At 42.3% G+C, this 19,135-nt stretch overlaps 1 protein-coding gene across 2 annotated transcripts in view; it reads left to right on the top strand.

Annotated features, from left to right (window-relative positions):
• LOC135907452 (uncharacterized) overlaps positions 1–19,135 on the top strand; it is a 90,901-nt gene that overhangs the window by 54,213 nt on the left and 17,553 nt on the right. Inside the window, exons 15-17 of one of the 2 annotated variants that reach the window (XM_065439141.1) lie at positions 8,362–8,536; positions 9,931–10,011; positions 14,297–14,540. In XM_065439141.1, the coding sequence (XP_065295213.1) occupies positions 8,362–8,536; positions 9,931–10,011; positions 14,297–14,540 (500 nt within the window). The remainder of the gene's footprint in view (positions 1–8,361; positions 8,537–9,930; positions 10,012–14,296; positions 14,541–19,135) is intronic. The other variant, XM_065439142.1, reaches the window with a different exon arrangement.

Genomic DNA, 19,135 nt, shown 5'->3' with positions numbered 1-19,135 from the left:
CAGTAAAGAACTCAAAACCAAGCACCTGATACTCTCATTCGGCTCAAGTGTTCTTCCCGAGTCTATAAAGGCGAGGTACATCAAGCTCAGTGTTACACCATACGTGCCAAATCCCCTAAGTTGTTTCAAATGCCAATGTTTCCGCCACAGTTCACAGAGCTGCCGTGGCCACCAAACCTGTATGAAATGCAGTGCCTATGAACATACCTCTGAATCTTGCGAGAACACTCTCCACTGTGTAAACTGTGATGGGGAGCTGTGACGGTCGTGCCCATCCTGGAAAAAAAGAAAAAGAAATTGTGACCATAAACGTAAAGGAAAACGTAACTTTCAAGGAGGCATGCAGGCGGGTATCCCACCTGCCAAAGAACACATTTGCTGATGTGACACGTCAAGAGGCGGCGACATGACGACTTCTGGTGGCTGTCCGGCCAACACACAGTGAGCCGGCGGTGACGCCATCTGGCCCCCCGGTGGCTACAGCTTGTGCTGTTCCGCCATCCCAGAAGAAGGGACCATCGACCTCCAGGCAGGTGGTCACAAAGGTCTCGTTCAATGTGCCGATGCCTTCACGTCAAACACAGCGCTTGGAAGAGCGCGTGTGCAGCGCCTCGCAAGAGTCGATGGACACAACAACCTGCCAGATGGCGCCACCAGTGCCCAAGGAGCGGCGAGGCTCTCTCAACCACTCCAAAAAAGACAAAACTCTCGTCATGGCGCCTGCAAAAGATCCGTGAGCTAATCCTTATCTTTTAAATACATAGCACACAACACATTTACCATACTGGAGACACAAATACTACAATGGAATGTTAGAGGACTCATTCACAACATAGACGACATTACAGAACTTCTACACAAGCATCATCCAAAGTTGCTGTTTGTTCAAGAGACACATCTGAAACCCACACACAAACTTTCTTCGTCAGTACACAATCTATCGTAAAGACTGCAACGAGGCTAATGCCTCAGGTGGTGTTGCAATAGTTGCGGACAAGTCTGTAGCTTGTCAACAGATCGCTCTTCAGACGCCCCTTGAGGCAGTGTCAGTTTGGGCAATCCTTTTTAACAAACGGGTGACTGTGTGCTCTATATACATACCTCCTAACTATCATCTGAGAAAAAACGATTTCTATAACCTAATTAATTAGCTTCCTGACTCCTACCTTCTTGTAGGTGATTTTAATGCCCACAACATGATGTGGGGAGATTCGCAATGTGACACGAGAGACCGATTGATTGAAAATTCGCTTCTGACCTCTAGTGCCTGCCTGTTTAATAAGAAGGAGCCGACCTATTATAGCATACAACACAACTCATATTGTTGGGCATGGGCATGGTATCTCTGCTGGCACGATGAGCTCAAATCCGTTTGTTTTTGCCATCAGATCGCCGCCCTACTGCTCACACCAGCCGGGTATGAAGAAAAAGGCCAGGGTGTGAAAACAAACTCGACCTATCTTCCAAGGTATCTTGGATCCCAAGTGCCTGCCGCGCCATTCTATCTGGATAAGCACATTCTACAGCACCATTACAGTGCAACAACAGCGCTGGATGACGTCACGGACTTCAGCGCCACCACAGCGAGGCTATGGGCACCACCGACCATAAGAGGAGGAGACAGGCTGCTACGGACCGTTGGGCATGGTTGCTCTGCTGGCACGATGAGTTCAAATCCGTTTGTTTTTGCCATACAGATTGCCGCCCTACTGCTCAGACCAGCCGGGTACGAAGAAAAAGGCCAGGATGTGAAAACAAACTCGACCTATCTTCTAAGGTATCTTGGATCCCAAGTGCCTACCGCGCCATTCTATCTGGATAAGCACATTCTACAGCACCATCACAGTGCAACAACAACGCTGGATGATGTCACGGACTTTAGCTCCACCACAGCGAGGCTATGGGCACCACCGACCATAAAAGGAGGAGACAGACTGCGACAGACCACTGGGCATGGTAGCTCTGCTGGCACGATGAGCTCAAATCCGTTTGCTTTTGCCATACAGATGAGCAATTGTTTTAGGAAATGCCTACAATCCAATGAATTGTGCCTAATTGTGCTGCCATGCCCAAGGCTACTTTCAAATTTGTTATCTGACTTTTGCATGCATGTTTCTAAATTGCTGCTTATAGCAGGGGATGTGGAAAGTAACCCTGGGCCTGATTATGATCAGTCTTCCAAGCAGCTAAAACAAAATGCAGACGACCTTCATGTTATTAAGGAAGAACGTCTAACATCCATCAACTTAAAACTTGACAGCCTAAGCAATCTCGATACCAAGGTTTCTACATGCATGGAACAAATTAACAGCCTCCAGAAAGCACCAATATCGCTTGAACTAAAAGTGGACGACATTGAAAATCACTCAAGAAGATCAAATCTCATTGTTTACGGTCTTCCCGAGGAAGCTAAGGAAAACGAAGGCTCACTTGAACACTAAGTGCACAAAAACATTCTTTAAAATGTCCTCAAAGTCGAAGATGTAACGATTGAAAGGATTCACAGATTGGGCAGGCCAGCAGCTAAAAAAACCAGACCGGTTATTTTGAACCTTCTGGACTACCGCGACAAAACACAAATTCTAAGCAACTGCTATAAGCTGAAGGGGAGCAGTTTTTCAATCGGCGAAAATTTTTCATGGCGTGTAAGAAACATCAGGAAAAAACTGTGGACCTACGCGAAAGCTAGAAAAGAATCGGGGGACAAGGTATCGCTATCCTACGACAAACTGCGTATCAATGATGAACTCTATTGATGGCATGACGAAACAAATGATGTGGCCCTAATGCAACCACATTCAGCTACCTCGAGCAAAAAAAACCAGGAAGCAGAAAAGCAACCAACATGCACTCGGCGCAACGCGCTACGTCCAAAATAACTTTCTGCAATATTAATGCGCGTAACATACTAAAGAAAACTGACTTCCTTGAGGCATTACTTCTTGGTATTGAACCAGATTTTGTTGCTCTAACTGAGACCTGGCTAACAATCGATATCAGGGATGCTGAAATCACACCACCAAACTACGTAATCATATGGAAGAACCGATTAACACGTGGTGGTGGTGTCACCTTATTGATTAAAAAGGAAATCCCTTATATCGTATTACCTGATGTCACAGGAGTGGAAGGAATTTCTTGTGAACTAACATTTTCTACATGCAATATTGTCGTCGGCTGTATTTATCGTAGTCCCTCATGTGAGGTTGAAGTGATGGAAAGACTGTGTTTGTATGCGCAAACTAACGTTTTAGGGGCCAGACTAATACTTCTAGGGGATTTTAACTTGCCTGATGTGAACTGGCAAACATTTGAACACCACTCACCAAGTGCTGATATGCTTTTCGAACTCATGCTTTCATTGAATCTCAGCCAAATTGTAACAGAGCCCACACGTGTTCAAGGAACTACTTCTAACACACTTGATTGAGTTTTTTTGAGCCATAATTTCCTATTACAACAAACGCATCTTGAATTCATTGATGGCCTGTCTGATCATAAGATTACTGTATGTGTTGTACCTGCTCAGAATACATTTCCTTCCCAACCACGCATCACTTACCCGGACTTCAGTAGAGCAGACGATACGAGTATTATTGACTACTTATCTAACGAATTTACCGCCTTTGAAGAACTTTCAATACGTTCCACTACAAACATTGAAACATTGTGGCATGATTTCAAAACAATTGTGTTTCATTGTATTTCTAAGTATGTACCTTCTAAAGTTAAAAAAACGAGGAAGCACAATCCCTGGATCTCACGTGACATCATTCACGCCAAACGTAAAGTCAAGCGTCTGAAAAAATCAATGAAAATAGCACCTAAACCTTCATCTCGAAGTAATCTTACTCTAGCTATCCAAGACATAAAATCTAAAATAAAGCAGTGAAGTCAAACTTTTACACAAACACACTTCAAGGATTCCTAAGAAATTCACTGAGCAAATTCTGGAACTACCTTAAACCTAAGGTATCAAGTGATCCCAAAGTGTCACCCGAAGCTAGCAAACAAAGCGCCAATTCACTAAATAATTATTTTTCTTCTATCTTCACATCTGTCGATGGGAAACTGCCCCAAATTGACATCACCGTTAACAGCACACTAAGCCCCCTCACTGTCACGGAGGCCGGAGTACTGAACCTTCTCCTAAACCTGGACACAAAAAAAAGGGCCAGGCCCAGATAAAATACCTAACACTTTCTTGAAACGATACGCAGAATGGATGACGAAGTACCTTTGTATAATATTTAACAAATCATCATCATCTGTTCTTCCACAGGATTGGAAATCTGCAAAAATTGTCCCAATATATAAGTCAGGCTGCAAAGACGACCCGTCCAATTTTCGGCCGATTTTGCTTACGAGTACCATGTGCAAACTTCTAGAACACATCATACTAAAACCTATAACCGTTTTCTTAGAAAAGGAGAGTATCATATCACCATATCAACATGGCTTTCGCAGAGGCCTTTCTACAATCACTCAACTACTGGAACTAACCCACGACATATCATTTAATATCGACCAACAAAGACAAACCGATCTCATCCTACTCGATTTCTTGAAGGCATTTGATCGTGTATCACACAAAAAGCTCGTAAGGAAACTTGAGATTACATTAGGTACAGGCCCCATAATTGACTGGATTTGCCACTATCTTACTAACCGTACCCGGTTTGTGGAAGTGAACGGACAGATTTCCCAGACAGCCCGGGTAACATCGGGAGTCCCCCAAGGAAGCGTTCTGGCTCCCTTTTTATTTCTAATTTTTATTATTGATCTACCCACAAAAATCACAGGAAACATTAGGCTATTTGCAGACGACTGCATTCTTTATCGAAATATTAACTCAGATGATGACCACATAACATTAAACAACCACTTGAAAGCTGTGTCTAACTGGTGTGCCCTCTGGCAAGTGACTATCAATACTAAGAAATCTGCTGTTCTTTCAATCACCAGAAAAAAAAGTAACTCGAGCTTTATGTATACCGTTAACGACGTGCCACTAATACGAGTTCATGAACACAAGTACCTCGAATTAACATTAACACATGACTTCAGATGGAACTCCCATATAAATAACATTACAGCAACTTCAATGAAAGGCCTTTTCTTTCTTGGAAGACACCTCCAACTAGCACCACCCGATACAAAACTTCTGGCTTACAAAACTTTCGTCAGGTCAGTCCTTGAGTACACAAATGTTATCTGGTTCCCATACACTAAACAACTAATTAAAGAACTAGAAGGTGTACAAAGGAAAGCTCTACGGAATATATACAAGAAACATAAATTAACAGACTCGCCCATTGAACTACTTAACAAAACCGGAATCCTAACAGTACAAAACCGAGATGTACTAGCCCGTTCTAAACTTATGTACCAGCTCTTGCACAACAAGCTTAATATTGACACCTCTAGATACATCTCCAGAATTGAAACACGTCCAACGTGGCATAAGAACACACAAACACTCAATGAGCATTCTTTTCATACCAATTGCTTTAAGAATTCGTTCTTTCCTTTAGCGATAAGAGAGTGGAATAAACTGAGTGAATCCATTAGTAACAGCCCTTCATTAGATACATTTGCTAATTCAGTGGAAGAACATCTCCTTGCCTTACAGTTCTGAATTACATACTCAGGTTTATTACCGATCTTCATAGCCTAACACTTTAATCTATGAGTGTTCTTTTTGTATGATGCATCATACGCATGACTGCATCCTGTTTGTCATGTTCATTAGGTATTTTATATCACATGTGTGTTCAGGTGTTTTTTTTTTCTTTTTCTTGTTTGGTTTCTTGTTTTCTCAGATTCTTTTTTGTTATAGTATATTGTACCCAAGTATTGCATTTGTGATGAACTACTTAATTCTTTTGTTTAACGAAGCCAAAACCTTTGCAATAACACACTTATGATTATATAATGTATTTATATTCTCTGTTTGTAAATACTACCCTTTGTACTTGCCCTTCCTGTTATAATCCCAAGAGGGATTGACAGTATGCGAAATAAATAAATAAATATATAAATAAATATTCATTGATAGATCTAGCAATAGGCTCTGTTTCTCTTATGCCTCATCTGGAATGGAATGTGATCGATAATCCTTTTGGAAGTGAGCACTTCCCTATAACTTTAAACTTAATAACGCAGCATGACAACCGTCCCCGTGTTCCCATTTGGAAATTAGCATCGGCTGACTGAAGTGCTGAAGTGCGCTCTAATAAGGAACATCCGTGTTTCACAACCGTTAACGACTTGACGTGTGAAACACTTTTTCGTAATAGACCCTGTTTGAGACTTCCTTTGTCACTGCGTGCAAGAGAACTTAGCGAAGAAATGGATGTCCCAGTTCTCGAACATCGCCTAATGCCTCCAGCTAAGCTATTACCGCCCTTGGAGTGGCAGGTGATAGACTGTGATGTATCATTGTAGAGATCACGAAGCACGCACTTGACCTCGAAATCGCTATGCATTTCCGTGAACTTCAATCGAAGTAGCCCTGCTCTGAATTCTACACAGCCGCATCAAAGTCACATGCTGGTGTATCTTATGCTGCTGTTGGTCCCTCTTTTTCTAAATCTGACATATTGAACCCGCTAACAAGTATCTTCACTGCAGAAGCCTATGCAGTACTGTCTGTAGTAAAACATATAAAGAAAAATAAAACTCGACAGAACAATAATATTCACAGACTTGTTAAGTCTTATAGAAGCGTTAATTTCTTTATAAAAGCATACAAATCCTGTTTTCATTGAACTTTACTCACTCTTATGCAACATTTATTTATCACATAGACAAGTAGTAATATGCTAGGTACCTGGCCATAGAGGCATCGAGGGTAATGTACTAGTAGCTGATAAAATGGTCACATCACTCGTATCACTAGCTATTATTACTATGGCTGCTGTCCCTGTCACAGATCTGAAGCCTTTCTTATGAAAGAAACTGCGAAACCACTGGCAACGCATGTGGAATGCAGAAAGAAATAATAAACTGCACATTATAAAGCCACAGTTAGGTTTTTGGCCCTCCACAACAAAATGACGGCGAACAGATGTCCTATTCTGTCGCCTCAGAATAGGGCACACATTTGGTACCCACAATTTTCGGCTTACTGGAAGTGAACCTCCAACCTGTGGTCGATGTGGCTAGAGGCTGACCGTTCTCCACGTCCTCTTGGAATGTCGGAAAACCGAATCTGAGAGAAAGAAACATTTTCCTCTTGCATATCATCATTGCGTCCCTCTTCACCCGGCTACGTTTCTTGGTAAAGAACCGTTTCTTAACACGAAAGCAGTCCTCAATTTCTTAAATGATGTTGTCCTACATGTTACAAGCCCATTAAATTTACAGCGCATCCTCTTTCCAGAGGATGCCGCTGTGATAGTTGTTTTGTATGGCACATGCCTCTGGGCCCTTGTGTCTCAAGGGCTCTAACGAGGCAGTGGTGTTATAACAAAGGTTTCTGTTAACTGTTCTTCATATAACACATTTCTCCTGTGCTCTTCATGGCTTAATTGTTTGTTGACTTCATGTTGTTGTAGCAACCAAAGAGTCAAACCCCTCAGTTCCCCTTATTCGTGTCTCTTATTGCATAGTGAAGCTCTCCGCTTAGTGCCATGAAATAGCACATGGGGACCCACCACGGTTGCTCAGTGGCTATGGTGTTGGGCTGCTGAGCACGAGGTTACGGGATGGAATCCCGGCCACGGCGGCTGCATTTTGATGTGGACGAAATGTGAAAACACCTGTGTACTTAGATTTAGGTGTACGGTAAAGAACGCCAGGTGGTCGAAATTTCCGGAGTCCTCCACTACGGCGTGCCTCATAATCAGAAAGTGGTTTTGGCTCATAAAACCCCATATATTAATTAATTAAATAAATAGCACATGGGGGCTTATTGGCCAGTTGCCTGCTCTTATGTTGACGCTTGTGGTTAGAAGGATGTTCCATATCTACTGCCTTGGTTGTTAGTGGTGGCGCTGACTAGCACTTTCAAGGCTAAATCTGGTACTACACTTACACAAATACCCAAGAAAGTAGATGATAGAACAGTCGCCGCAGTAGCGTGATTGTTAGAGCATTGCACACGTAATAAGGAAGGTGCGGATTCAGCTCCTACCTGCAGCGAGTTGCTTTCCACTTTCATTTTTGTTTTTCCTACTATCTTCTGCATTTAAATTAAAAAGAGCAGTTACTTTCCTCTATGCTTTATTTGGCTTCTTGGTCTGCTGGCTTTGTATGGTCGTATTTAAGAAAAGATTGAGACCCTCAGTTTGCTTAAGCTTTACCGTGTATGAGTTTCAACACACCTCAGGCTGTAGCTGGGCAACTTAACAGAAACAGGATTCACTTCTCCTGCAGGCGGAATGCAAGGCTGAGTGCGGTGTGGCCCAAGAAAAACTGTCGCAGTCACAAAATGCTGTTGTCCCTTAGGGACAACCTCCGCAAGCAAACAAAAGTCCAGATGCCTAGTCTTCATCGGCAGCAAAAGCTGCTAGAAGAGTTGCAGCAGGACGTAGTAAGTGCAATCTTTTCAACTGAAGTTCCCAATCCTTTTGAATACCAGCACTGCGAGTGTTGCACATTGTATACTGTAAATTCATGTGCATTTGCAGTCTCAGGATTTAATGCTTTCAGAGAGCTTAGTAATCTTTGAAATAATAATCAAAAATGTGTGTTTTGAGATCGGGACAAATCTATATGCGAAAAAGCTCCTGTAAGTGTTAGACTGCTCGCAAAAATGGCAAAACATTATGTGTTTACAGTATGCAATTTTTTTTTTTAATAGAGCATCAGACATGATGCAGCCAAACAATGAACAAGAAGGGTCTGTCACATTTCAAGCATTGCAGTGGTAAAGACAGTGGGGCTAGACAAATTAAAATGCTCAGCAATTCATCCTGTTGCTTGTTTCCGTTGTGTTTGTTATTCATGCTGCTTCAATCATGTCAAACCACATCTTATACAGTTGCAACTGTCGAAGAAGCAAATGTGCGAACATTTCAGCTTTAGTCTGTTTCTGCTTGTGGTGTTCAGGGGCTCAATTTTTAGCCATGTGTTGTGATGTGTGACTCCTAGGCATGAGTCATATTTTTTGTTTGGTGAAGCATTGCCTATTCTGTGATTTTGGTCTATTTTGGAAGCACAGCGAGTGCTGGAATTTGTACTCTTTTGATACTAAAATCACCTTTTATCTTGAAACAAAACTAACGAGTGTAGTGGCACTGTCATCATGACCAAAGTGTTGCGAGAAAAAAACTCGGATCACATATATTGCTTTAAGGATAAATTCTCGATTTTGGCTCAGTTTTACACAACCTGACTTTACTAAATTTGACAAAGTGCTTTTGATAACCTCTACTCACATTCACAGAGCCTAATAAGTTGAAATCCTTACAGTGAACTTCTTGCCAGTTTAATTGGAGAAGGTATTGGTAAAGAAACACGTCACAGGAAATGTGTAATGTTTAAAATGCCTCTAAATTTATTCAAGTATTGCTACAGTGCATTCGTTACCATGCCAGTTTTGGTCGAACATTTCTTTTACGAAGCTTCCTATTGCAATGCGTCAGCATTGCGAGCTTGAGTTGTCAGTGCAGTCAGTGCTTGTCCACAGTTCTTTAGCCTGATGAAGCCCACGGAGCCAGAAATAGCTACTTTTTTCACTGTTGAATGAATATGTAATTTGCACAAGTGTTTTAATTGTTGTTGATTTAACAAACTTCTTGATATAACGAAAGAATGGTTGTGTCCCATTGGCTTCATTAGATTGAAGGTTAGATGGACAGTTTATAAACTTTGTGTTGGCTTCCCTGCAGTGATGTCTTCCAGGTTCCCTGTTGCCACTGATTTTCATTACACAGTTCACAATTTGTCACAGGTTACTAAATCTCCACTTCTGCAAACATGCAGGACTTTCTTGACATGGTGGCCATGGAGCTTGCAACCTCAAGCATGGCTGTCATTGACAAAATGCATGAGAATAATATACATGTAAGTGGAGTGCTTTATGCATATGCTCCCCAGGAAAGTGATTCGTAGTTCTTGGCCTTCGAATTGGAACGCGCTTCACTGGAATAAAATTACTGAAGTGTGGCCTGTTTGCATGCTACTTGCAATGTCACCTTTTAGGGAGGATAGTTAGTATGCCGCTGTCACCTTTGAGTGCTTATTGCCTTCCTTTTATCAGCTAAACAGCAAAAGAGAGAGGGCAACCAACTGAGTGTGTTGACAGCATTGTATGTACATTGTGCAAGCTATTTCAAAATGGAATGAATCTCTAATAATGGTGTAGAACATTATCTGTCATTGTAAAAATCAGTTGATTAAATGTGTGGGTGTTGTGGCATGCTGCTTCATGCCTGAACATTTTAACTAACAAAAAATCTGCAGTTCTACCTAAGTGAAAATTTGCAGCCCACTGCATTAGGTGGTGCCACGACATGTGAAACAGAGATTTCATGTTTACAGTAATACATTCCCAAAATAGAAGTATGATCTTGCTGAATGTTTTCTCATTGTGACACTATAAAAGGATATGAACTTAAGCATTAATAAATTATGCTTCTGCAACAGCAAGATGGCCTATCTTACTCTCAGAGGAGACTAGGTGCACCAGAAAAGATGCGAAAACAGAGGACTGGTAGTTATACCACCCTGAAGTTCCAGCTCCTGCTCGCTGTGACGTCATGGATTTTGAGAGCATCTACTTGGGTCTAGTTAACAGTTTATCGCTGATGAAAGATTACAGTATATTCTAAACTAGGGCAAAATTGTTAACCTAGCCAATTTTGATAACTTTCCTGAAACAAAACGCACCAGGTATGAGAAAATGCATACTTGAAAGTCCGCATCACACTGATGTACCAACTTTGAGGCTTTGGCATAAAGTTCAGAAAAAAGAAGCTTGGCCTTCATTTTCTTTAGTGGCCAGGTGATCAAAATGAGTCTGAAGGGATGGAAGGGACTGCAGGGATGGAAGTGCTGTGCGAATTGTGCCACCCTGGGCCAAAACACTAATTTCATCTGAAGTTGCTAAATTTAGTGGGATGTGCATGTTCACTGGCACCCACACAGCCATAGTCATGTGTATTAGTCTTCTGCATTTCCATACTATGCAGACCATCTAAACTGGTGACTGAACAATGATTTGAACTTGTGCTCTTCTTTTATGGGGCAGTCAGGAAGGAAAGTCATGTTGTTAGCTGAATAAATAAATTGTACTGTCTGTTCAGCGTGAAGCTCAGCAGTTTTGTTATAGAATTTAGAACTCATTTGTGTGCCCTATTGGTAAATCTGTGTCAGTTAATGGGGATCATGCATGTAACGTACAGTTAAACCATAATATAACGAAATTCACTATAGCGAAATTCCTGATATCACAAAGTATTTAACTTTTTACAACTTCTTGTCCATAAACCTCATTGTGACGAAGTATGTTTATACACAATTTCAATACAACGAAATTTCATTGCTGCCATGAAGGAATACCGACACAATAAATGGAAACTTCCGCAGATGCAGATGGTCCAATGGTTGAATTGCAAACGGCTGGTTGCAAACACACTTCTACGATTGCACGCCGTGCGACCACGAGCGACCTTTGAAACGGAGCAAGGTCATGTTTCGAATAAATTCCAAGTGTGATAAGATCCTATCACGTCCCACATACTGTAATCTTTGAGTAGAAAGTGTGCAAGGGTGAGCCAAGAAGGATGGTAGCTTGATGAGTGCTGTCTTTCTGTATGCGCCAGGAGAAAGGGGTGAGGGGAGCAAGCTCGTGGTAACCCAATCAAGCATACGCGAGGGGGAGCAGGTTGCCGCACGTCTCCTTTTCTAGCACAGCTGTGGCTTCACATGGCTGTCAGCATGGTTGAGCACATACGCAGCAAGAGGGCCCCTGTTATAGAGGTAATCTGCCGCATCTGTGAAGTGTTGGTGTGCTAAGATGGCATGGCAGCACATGCACTGTCTTCCCGTGTGTTTAGTACTGGAGTTTGCGTAATCTCGAGTTTCAGAGACACGTGGAAGCGAGAGGCAGACGAAGCATTTGCTGCCCACTCCCAGCACTTTTCATGATAGCGTCGTCCCACTAAGGGCCATAGTATCAGCCACGAGTTGCAGAGTGGACTCAAAAGCGTCGCTGGCTTTGCTTTCTATCACCAATGTGAAGAGATTGTCAACATGGCAGGTAACCATATCTTTCATCCCCGACCTTCAAATTCAACAAAATGAAACTTTTTCTCATTCAAGTTAGCTTTTTCCGATTGCCCGCTAATTTGAAAAATATTTGAGCCCCTTTCATGCAAGAAATATCTACTCGTGACTGTACTTAATTGCATAAAAGGTCAAATTTCAATATAAAAAAAATTTGATGTAATGAAGCAAATGATTTTACTGACTTCATTTTATCAAGGTTTAACTTTACCAAATCTATTTGCACGTGCGACATGTCTGGTTACTGGGATGATAGTGCAGCATGCCAACAAATAACCTGCTTGCATCCAGGAAACTTATTGACCACAAATATCCTATGGCAAGCGTAATTGTCTCTCGAATTTGGACTGGCTACTCTATTTTCAGCACAACCACACCACATAAAATCAGTTTTGCTGCTACAGAACACAAGCTAATGGTGTAAAGTTTCGGTTTTAATCACCCATAGTGGCCAAACAGCACTCATAAATGGTCGGTGAAAACGCAAACAGCAGTAATTGCCTTCACAGAAACGATGTTCATGACGCAACTTGCGTGAATTGAGTCCAAAAACTTAAATAAACCATTGTTAGGCATCCAAAATATTGGTCACCATTTTACATTGGTTTTTGGGTCCTGTGGCCGAGCCGAGAATATGCCTGAATAAACGAGCTTGTGCAATACATTGGTCGACGTTGCAAATCTTAAAGCTAGTGAAAAAAAAAAAATTTTTTTTTTTACCGTTAGTTTGTTAAACAATAGCATTTTTTTCTTGGCAGGTGATGTGAAATACTGGCAAACATGCAGTGACCAGGGAAGTAACTTCACATTTATTCTGCTGTATTCAGCTATCCCAGCTGAACATGTGTAAAATTAAAATTTTAAAATAGATGCCACTTTAGTGGCAGCAGACCCATGAATAACACATTGTTACTGTGCACCCCAGCGACATGAGCCAACCTCTGACTAGAGCAGCTCTGCCCACATAACATGCATTCTAACAAAAAATGGGCCTCTTCATTTAACAACTACATTATTGTGACGGGCCCCCTCACCATGGTGAGTGCCTTTAAAAAAAAAATATGCTGTGCTCGTGACAGCACTTCGAGACGTCAAAGGTTGCAGCAATCTCAACGCAAACCTCGTCAAATACGGGCACTGGGAACGAGTGGCTGCGCTCTTTTCTCGACACATGAACAGCTTTTGGCACACATCTTCAGTCCTTATCAAACACAAACTAGGGCGATCTTCATAACGTAATATACACAACATACTAGATCATGATTTCGCAGGCTTTTTTTTTTTTTTCTGGAAAAAAGGACCACACAAGACCTGGGTTGCTTTAAACTCTGTTATCGGTCATTTTTCAACTTCCCCTACAACCTTTGCATTGGCATGTTATTCAATAAGTACACAAATGTTACCTAATAATATTAATTAGGTGCTTCTACACAAGGAAAAAAAATTGACGAGCATTAACAAAAGCCTATCAACATACATTGGGTGGTGTTTGTGTAAAGCCTTTGGGTTTTTTTTTTTTTTTTCTAGCCCACATTTAGATGTATGTAACTTAATATTCGTTTCTGAGAAACCCCTATGGGTGTGTGTGGTTTGTGATTTGTAGCTTAAGGTTACAGTCTGGTGGATTACAATTTTTGTCTTTCATGAACTTTCCTCCACCTTGCAGGCTACTGTAGAAATTATTAGCCACAACTTTAAAGCATTCTATGCAGTAAAAAAAAAAAGAACCTTTTCTTGATCTTCATGTATATCACTGTTGTTGAGCTTTACTAAGCCACTCCAATATGCATATCTTCTGCTCCACAACGAACAGTTCCTGCTCCAGATCTGCTCCAAAGTGCCAAATTTGCTGCTCCCAGAGCTGCTCCCAAACTCTCTTGGCCGTCTCTACTCCTACACTATGGCGTGCCTCATAATCGGGTCATGGTTTTAGCATGTAAAACCCCAGAATTTAATTTTATTTATTTCCTACGTGTTAATGAATTGTGTTGTATTGAGCCATCATGATAATAACAATGATACAAAGGTGGAATTTGGAGACTTGTGTGTATTCTGTGCACAGGACAAGAAATCCACTGCTATGGAGCTGCAGGCACTGATGCCAGAAGTTGAATATCTTAGTGCGAGTCTACAAGAACGAAACACGGCAGCACGGGCCTGTCTTGTTCCTGCTGAAATGGCCACAGCTGCTGAGGAGCCACCAGCCTGCATTGATGTCTTGGGAAAGCACCAAACTGTGATCCTCCAAGAAGTCCTTATGTTTCTTGACAACATCCAACTGGAGGAGGACGATGCTGACCTTGAAAGTGAGGCACAATCTGTACTTCATTTCATACTCGACAGGAAATGGAAGCTGTGCACTGAGTGCGGTCATAGCAGTCCAGTTACGTGTGTTTGTAGTGTAGTTGTTTTTTATCTGTGGCACTTTGTATGGAATAACGTTTTATATTATGAAAACTACAACTTGTGGATGTAATATTACACCAGATTGCATATACAGCCGACACTTGCTACAGTGAATCTTTATAATCTAGCGTGAAAGGTTCATTATATCTAAAATCTGTTCTATGCAAAATTAGGGCCGAGGTATGCTGTTAAATGGTGGAACTTCACATATACCACTGTCTAGTGTTACTGATTAGGTACTGATTAGAGTGTACAAAAATATGGTTCTACTGATGTGGAAGGAAGCCCCAGCAATCCCAAGTGCACTACGAAGTTTAACTGAAGTCACATGTCATTTGTCTATGGAGCAAAGGGTGGCTGGGCACTGGTTGCTCTCTCTGACATGACCTTGATCAACGCAGTGTAAAGTGCGGAAGCATGCTTTGCTGGGAGTGATGTCAGGGCCTTTCCTGCTAGAAAATGCACTACAAGGCGTGTGCGAAGGTTCGCTGGCGCCTTTAATCGGAAGTTGCCGTCGCTGCAGAATTCTGTTTACACTTTTTGCCAATATTGTAGCTACACAAAAAGTATGGAAACCTCTGGGTAACGACTTTTTCCTGGTACTTGCACAGCCGAGATTTCGAGAACCACAAGCCCGGCACAATAACTTCTCTAGATAAGGGGTGAAAAACACATAGGGTTTGACACCATAGCAGGGAAAAAGCTCGACTTAACCGATATTCAGGGCGTCTACCAACCGGGAAAACTGGGAACTCTCAAGGAATTTGAATAGTCTGGAAATACTCAGGGAAAACTCAGGGAATTTGTGCTTCTACCAGGGAAGGTTAGCTGTAATTTTATTGAAAGGGAGCGAAAGTCGTGTTAATGCTGGCTCCAGCAACAGAGGAATCGCAACAAATCCTCATTGATTCCGTGTCATCGGCAAGAGGTATTGCCAGAGTAGTTAACGACCGATTTTCCAGACGCCTGATTTTTCGGACATGCCCAATAATTCGCACGGCTTCACGGCACCACCACATACTTCATAGAGTGAATGTATATTGCCCTGACTGCAGTTCTGAAATGGCATTAATAAGCTACCACCGCCGCCATTTTAATTATCTTGCCACCTCAAACTGGTGCTCTTGCACGCAGATCCGCTGGCAGCCACAGCTACCACCATGCAACGTTAATCCTAGCTGCTTTTACATTCACTAGCTTCTTGCCATGCGGTGCCGTGTTTTTCATTGAAAGAATTCACCACTTTCAGCAATGGCACCGATTCCGCCTTTGTAATCCTCGCGATCGGCTTCCAAGCTCGCAAAGCACAGCTCGTTGCGTAATGCCAGTCTCCGAAAGTTAGCTTCACCTTATTACAGAAATGTACGCGGTGAACCATAACAAGTGTGGGAATGGGAAATTGTCACGTGACACAGTATGTATTCCTTATCATACAAGCGTGCATCCCCGTCTCCTGTCACAGTACAAGCACAAATATGCCTAATAAGTGTACTAGCAGGCCTTAAGAGCTTTTTCGGACGTGCCTGTGGCAATTTGAGCCCTCAACTCTTTTGTTACAGCGAGAAAATGGTAGTTTTTTATAGATCTTGAAAAAAGGTATTTACCACTACAAATAATATTCCAGCACACATTGCAGCATAGCATGTTGTGCATAATGAAATTCTCTTTCCAAAAACATACGTTCCCAAACAAAAAATGTTTTAGATAGAACATAAAAATTCTAGAAAGTGCCATTTTTGCTGCCAGCTGATAAAATGGCATTAATAGTAATAGTAATGCCACTATTAATGGCATTAATAGTGGCATTAACAGTCTTCTTGATTTAACATTGAATTTCTTCAATGTTAAATCAAGTTACATGATGCATTAAATAGTGTTAATATGTACATGGTGGGAACGTGACATAACTATGCTCTAAGTGATAATACATATGCATTAGCCGGCAAGAACAAATATACTTCTCTTGACTTGCAGCACTGCGAACAAAGATAGAAATGGGACACCATAAGTAATTGTAATCTAAAACATGCATTAGGTTATCTTTTTTCCAAAGTAGTGAAAAACAATTCCGACTCTCTCACATGACCGTGTAACAGAACATGGGTGGTAGTGATTTGAGGGAGCACAGCAACCTAGCAGACAATGTATAGGCTTAGTTGAGCTTTTTTCTGTGCATGCGTGCGTGTGTGTGCGTATGCAATGACCTACTGAGTGAAGACTGGCACAGCTTATTTGAAACATGGTATGCACTGCCGCCTAGTGCCGCCGCGTGTACGCAGCATGTCGCCAATTAAGCAGATGCTGTCTCTGTGCAGGGACGCTTGCTGCAGGCATGTAACCAAGGGGGGGCCTGGTTCCCTCACCTACTACCAACGCCACCATTCCTCACACACATTCCTGAAGCGCTGCCAGATCAATCTTGAGACTTGACAGCTATTTGGCGGTCAACATTTTGCTGCCTTTTTCACCCCTTTTGTATGGCGATAGTTATCGGCATCTCCTGGGGTTCACTGTGAAAGCCAGTTTTCTCATCGATTTAGTGCCAGCACGACTAACTCGAGATGCATTCAGTTGTCACCATCTCTTGCAACGGTCACACACATTGCTGTTGCTTCATTAGTTCAACGTTTGTTTTGGCTGATCCTGGGACCAGGAAGGGGATTCAGTTTGTAGTCAGCTGGTCTGTATGCGGCTGGAGAAAACGCCAGTTGCGTTTAACTTATCCTTTTGCTTCATTATTTCTTCGAGTGATGATTTGCCGCGACGCTGGCAGATCCTCAGAACCATATACCCATGACATGAGTTACATAAGGTGGAAAATAAAATCATGCGAAACAGTGTCCATCATCAAACCCTGCAATAACCATTAGACCCATAAGCAATATAAATGTCACCCTTTACCTCGTCTAGTTTTTCTTTAGTTGTACAATGCTTCTCATGCAAAATTGGCAACCGGAAACTAGAGTCGCAAAGATTTTATTACTGTCTACTAAGGAAGAGAGCCAAAACAACAGCCAAACAGGAAGAAAAAGCTAAAATTCACAAATTTAACCGTTGTTTGTGAAGATATTTATGGATCAACATCCTTTTATTTAAGAAGGAGGTAGAGAAAACGCCACAGGAAGTGGAGAATGATTTCGTTTATTTTGAATGATGCCTCTAGAGTTATCAGTCGAGCCACCTGACATAGCCAGTTCTCTCTGCTGTGCTTATGTGGGTCTTCCTCTAACCTTCTGTAGTGGGTGCAGTACATCTAGAACCACAGCCTCCTGCCCTCAATGTGGTTGTATGGGCGGCCATGCATCGTTACGCAACTTCCCAAATAACAATACGAGCCAGTTTTGGCACTTGGTAGAGCAGTAAACAAGATCCGAAAGAACTGTGATTGTTCCACAAATATATATTTCTCTATAATTCTTCCAGAGCTAAATCAAAAAAGCTACTAGAAATCTTTATTTTACACTTTCGCTTGTTTACTTCTTCTTGGCAGTGTTCTTCCTGCACTTCTTTCCAGTGCGAGTCCATTTGACGTGGTTCCTTGTTTGTCAAGTAAAGGAGAGGTGTATCTGACAGGCTGTGAGATACACCTTATTTCATTTCTCTTTTGCGGGTTTACGCGTCTTTATGATGAACGGTGGACATTAGAGACTTCTAGCGTGTCCGCTCTTCCTGCAAACCGGGGCAGTTTGGGCGGATTACCGGATGGTCGGGGGCGCAAACATGAGCAACCGGAGCGGTGCAGCTGCCTGGTGTTGTAGAGCTCAATCAGACAAACACAGAGCTAAAATTGCAGTAACTTACTTTATTCTGCTTCGCTGCTGGTGCAAGTTTTGGGCAGTGGCATAATTGTGTTCACAATTATGCCGCTGTCGAAAACTTACACCCCAGCTAAGAAGAATATGTGTTTAGGTGGTTGAGCTTTGCACCACCAGCTGGCGCCACCAATCTGGCCGCTCACGTATATGCCCCTGACTATCCAGTAATCCGCCCAAACCGTCCCGATTCGCCGGAATAGCGAACATGCTAAAAGTCTCTATTATTTAAATTGGTACTAGTAACCCCTCTGCATTTGCATAGAAAAGTTACCTTGGGTTGCCCCCCCCCCCCCGAAAAACAATCCTGGGTACGTGCCTGACTTGCTGTATGCTTACATTTACTGGCAGAATACACCCGTGTTTCATGTGGGCATCTGTGCAGTAAGCTGTCTTCATTCTCTCACTGTTCCTGGCCATGCACAAGTTTGGTGCGTAGCTTTCAAGGCCAACGCGGTGCAGCGCCTGTGGGCTGTTTTCAGTTAGGCATGCGACGCACATTCAACCAGCCTCACTCAAAAGAGGTGGCAGGGAATACGGTGCGTTTAGGTTATTGACTTAAAAGCATGCATAATGCTTCCAGCATCGTTACTCTACACAAATATGCTTATCGTAATAGGGTTGGCGGCAATAATCATACAGGCATGCCTGTCCATATTTTTATGAGGCTGCCATCACGCCTC

The sequence above is a fragment of the Dermacentor albipictus genome, chromosome 1 (assembly GCF_038994185.2).
Source record: "Dermacentor albipictus isolate Rhodes 1998 colony chromosome 1, USDA_Dalb.pri_finalv2, whole genome shotgun sequence".
Classification (NCBI taxonomy): domain Eukaryota; kingdom Metazoa; phylum Arthropoda; class Arachnida; order Ixodida; family Ixodidae; genus Dermacentor; species Dermacentor albipictus.
The sequence above is the reverse complement of the archived record's forward strand: the minus strand, read 5'-3'. Positions and strand labels throughout refer to the sequence as shown.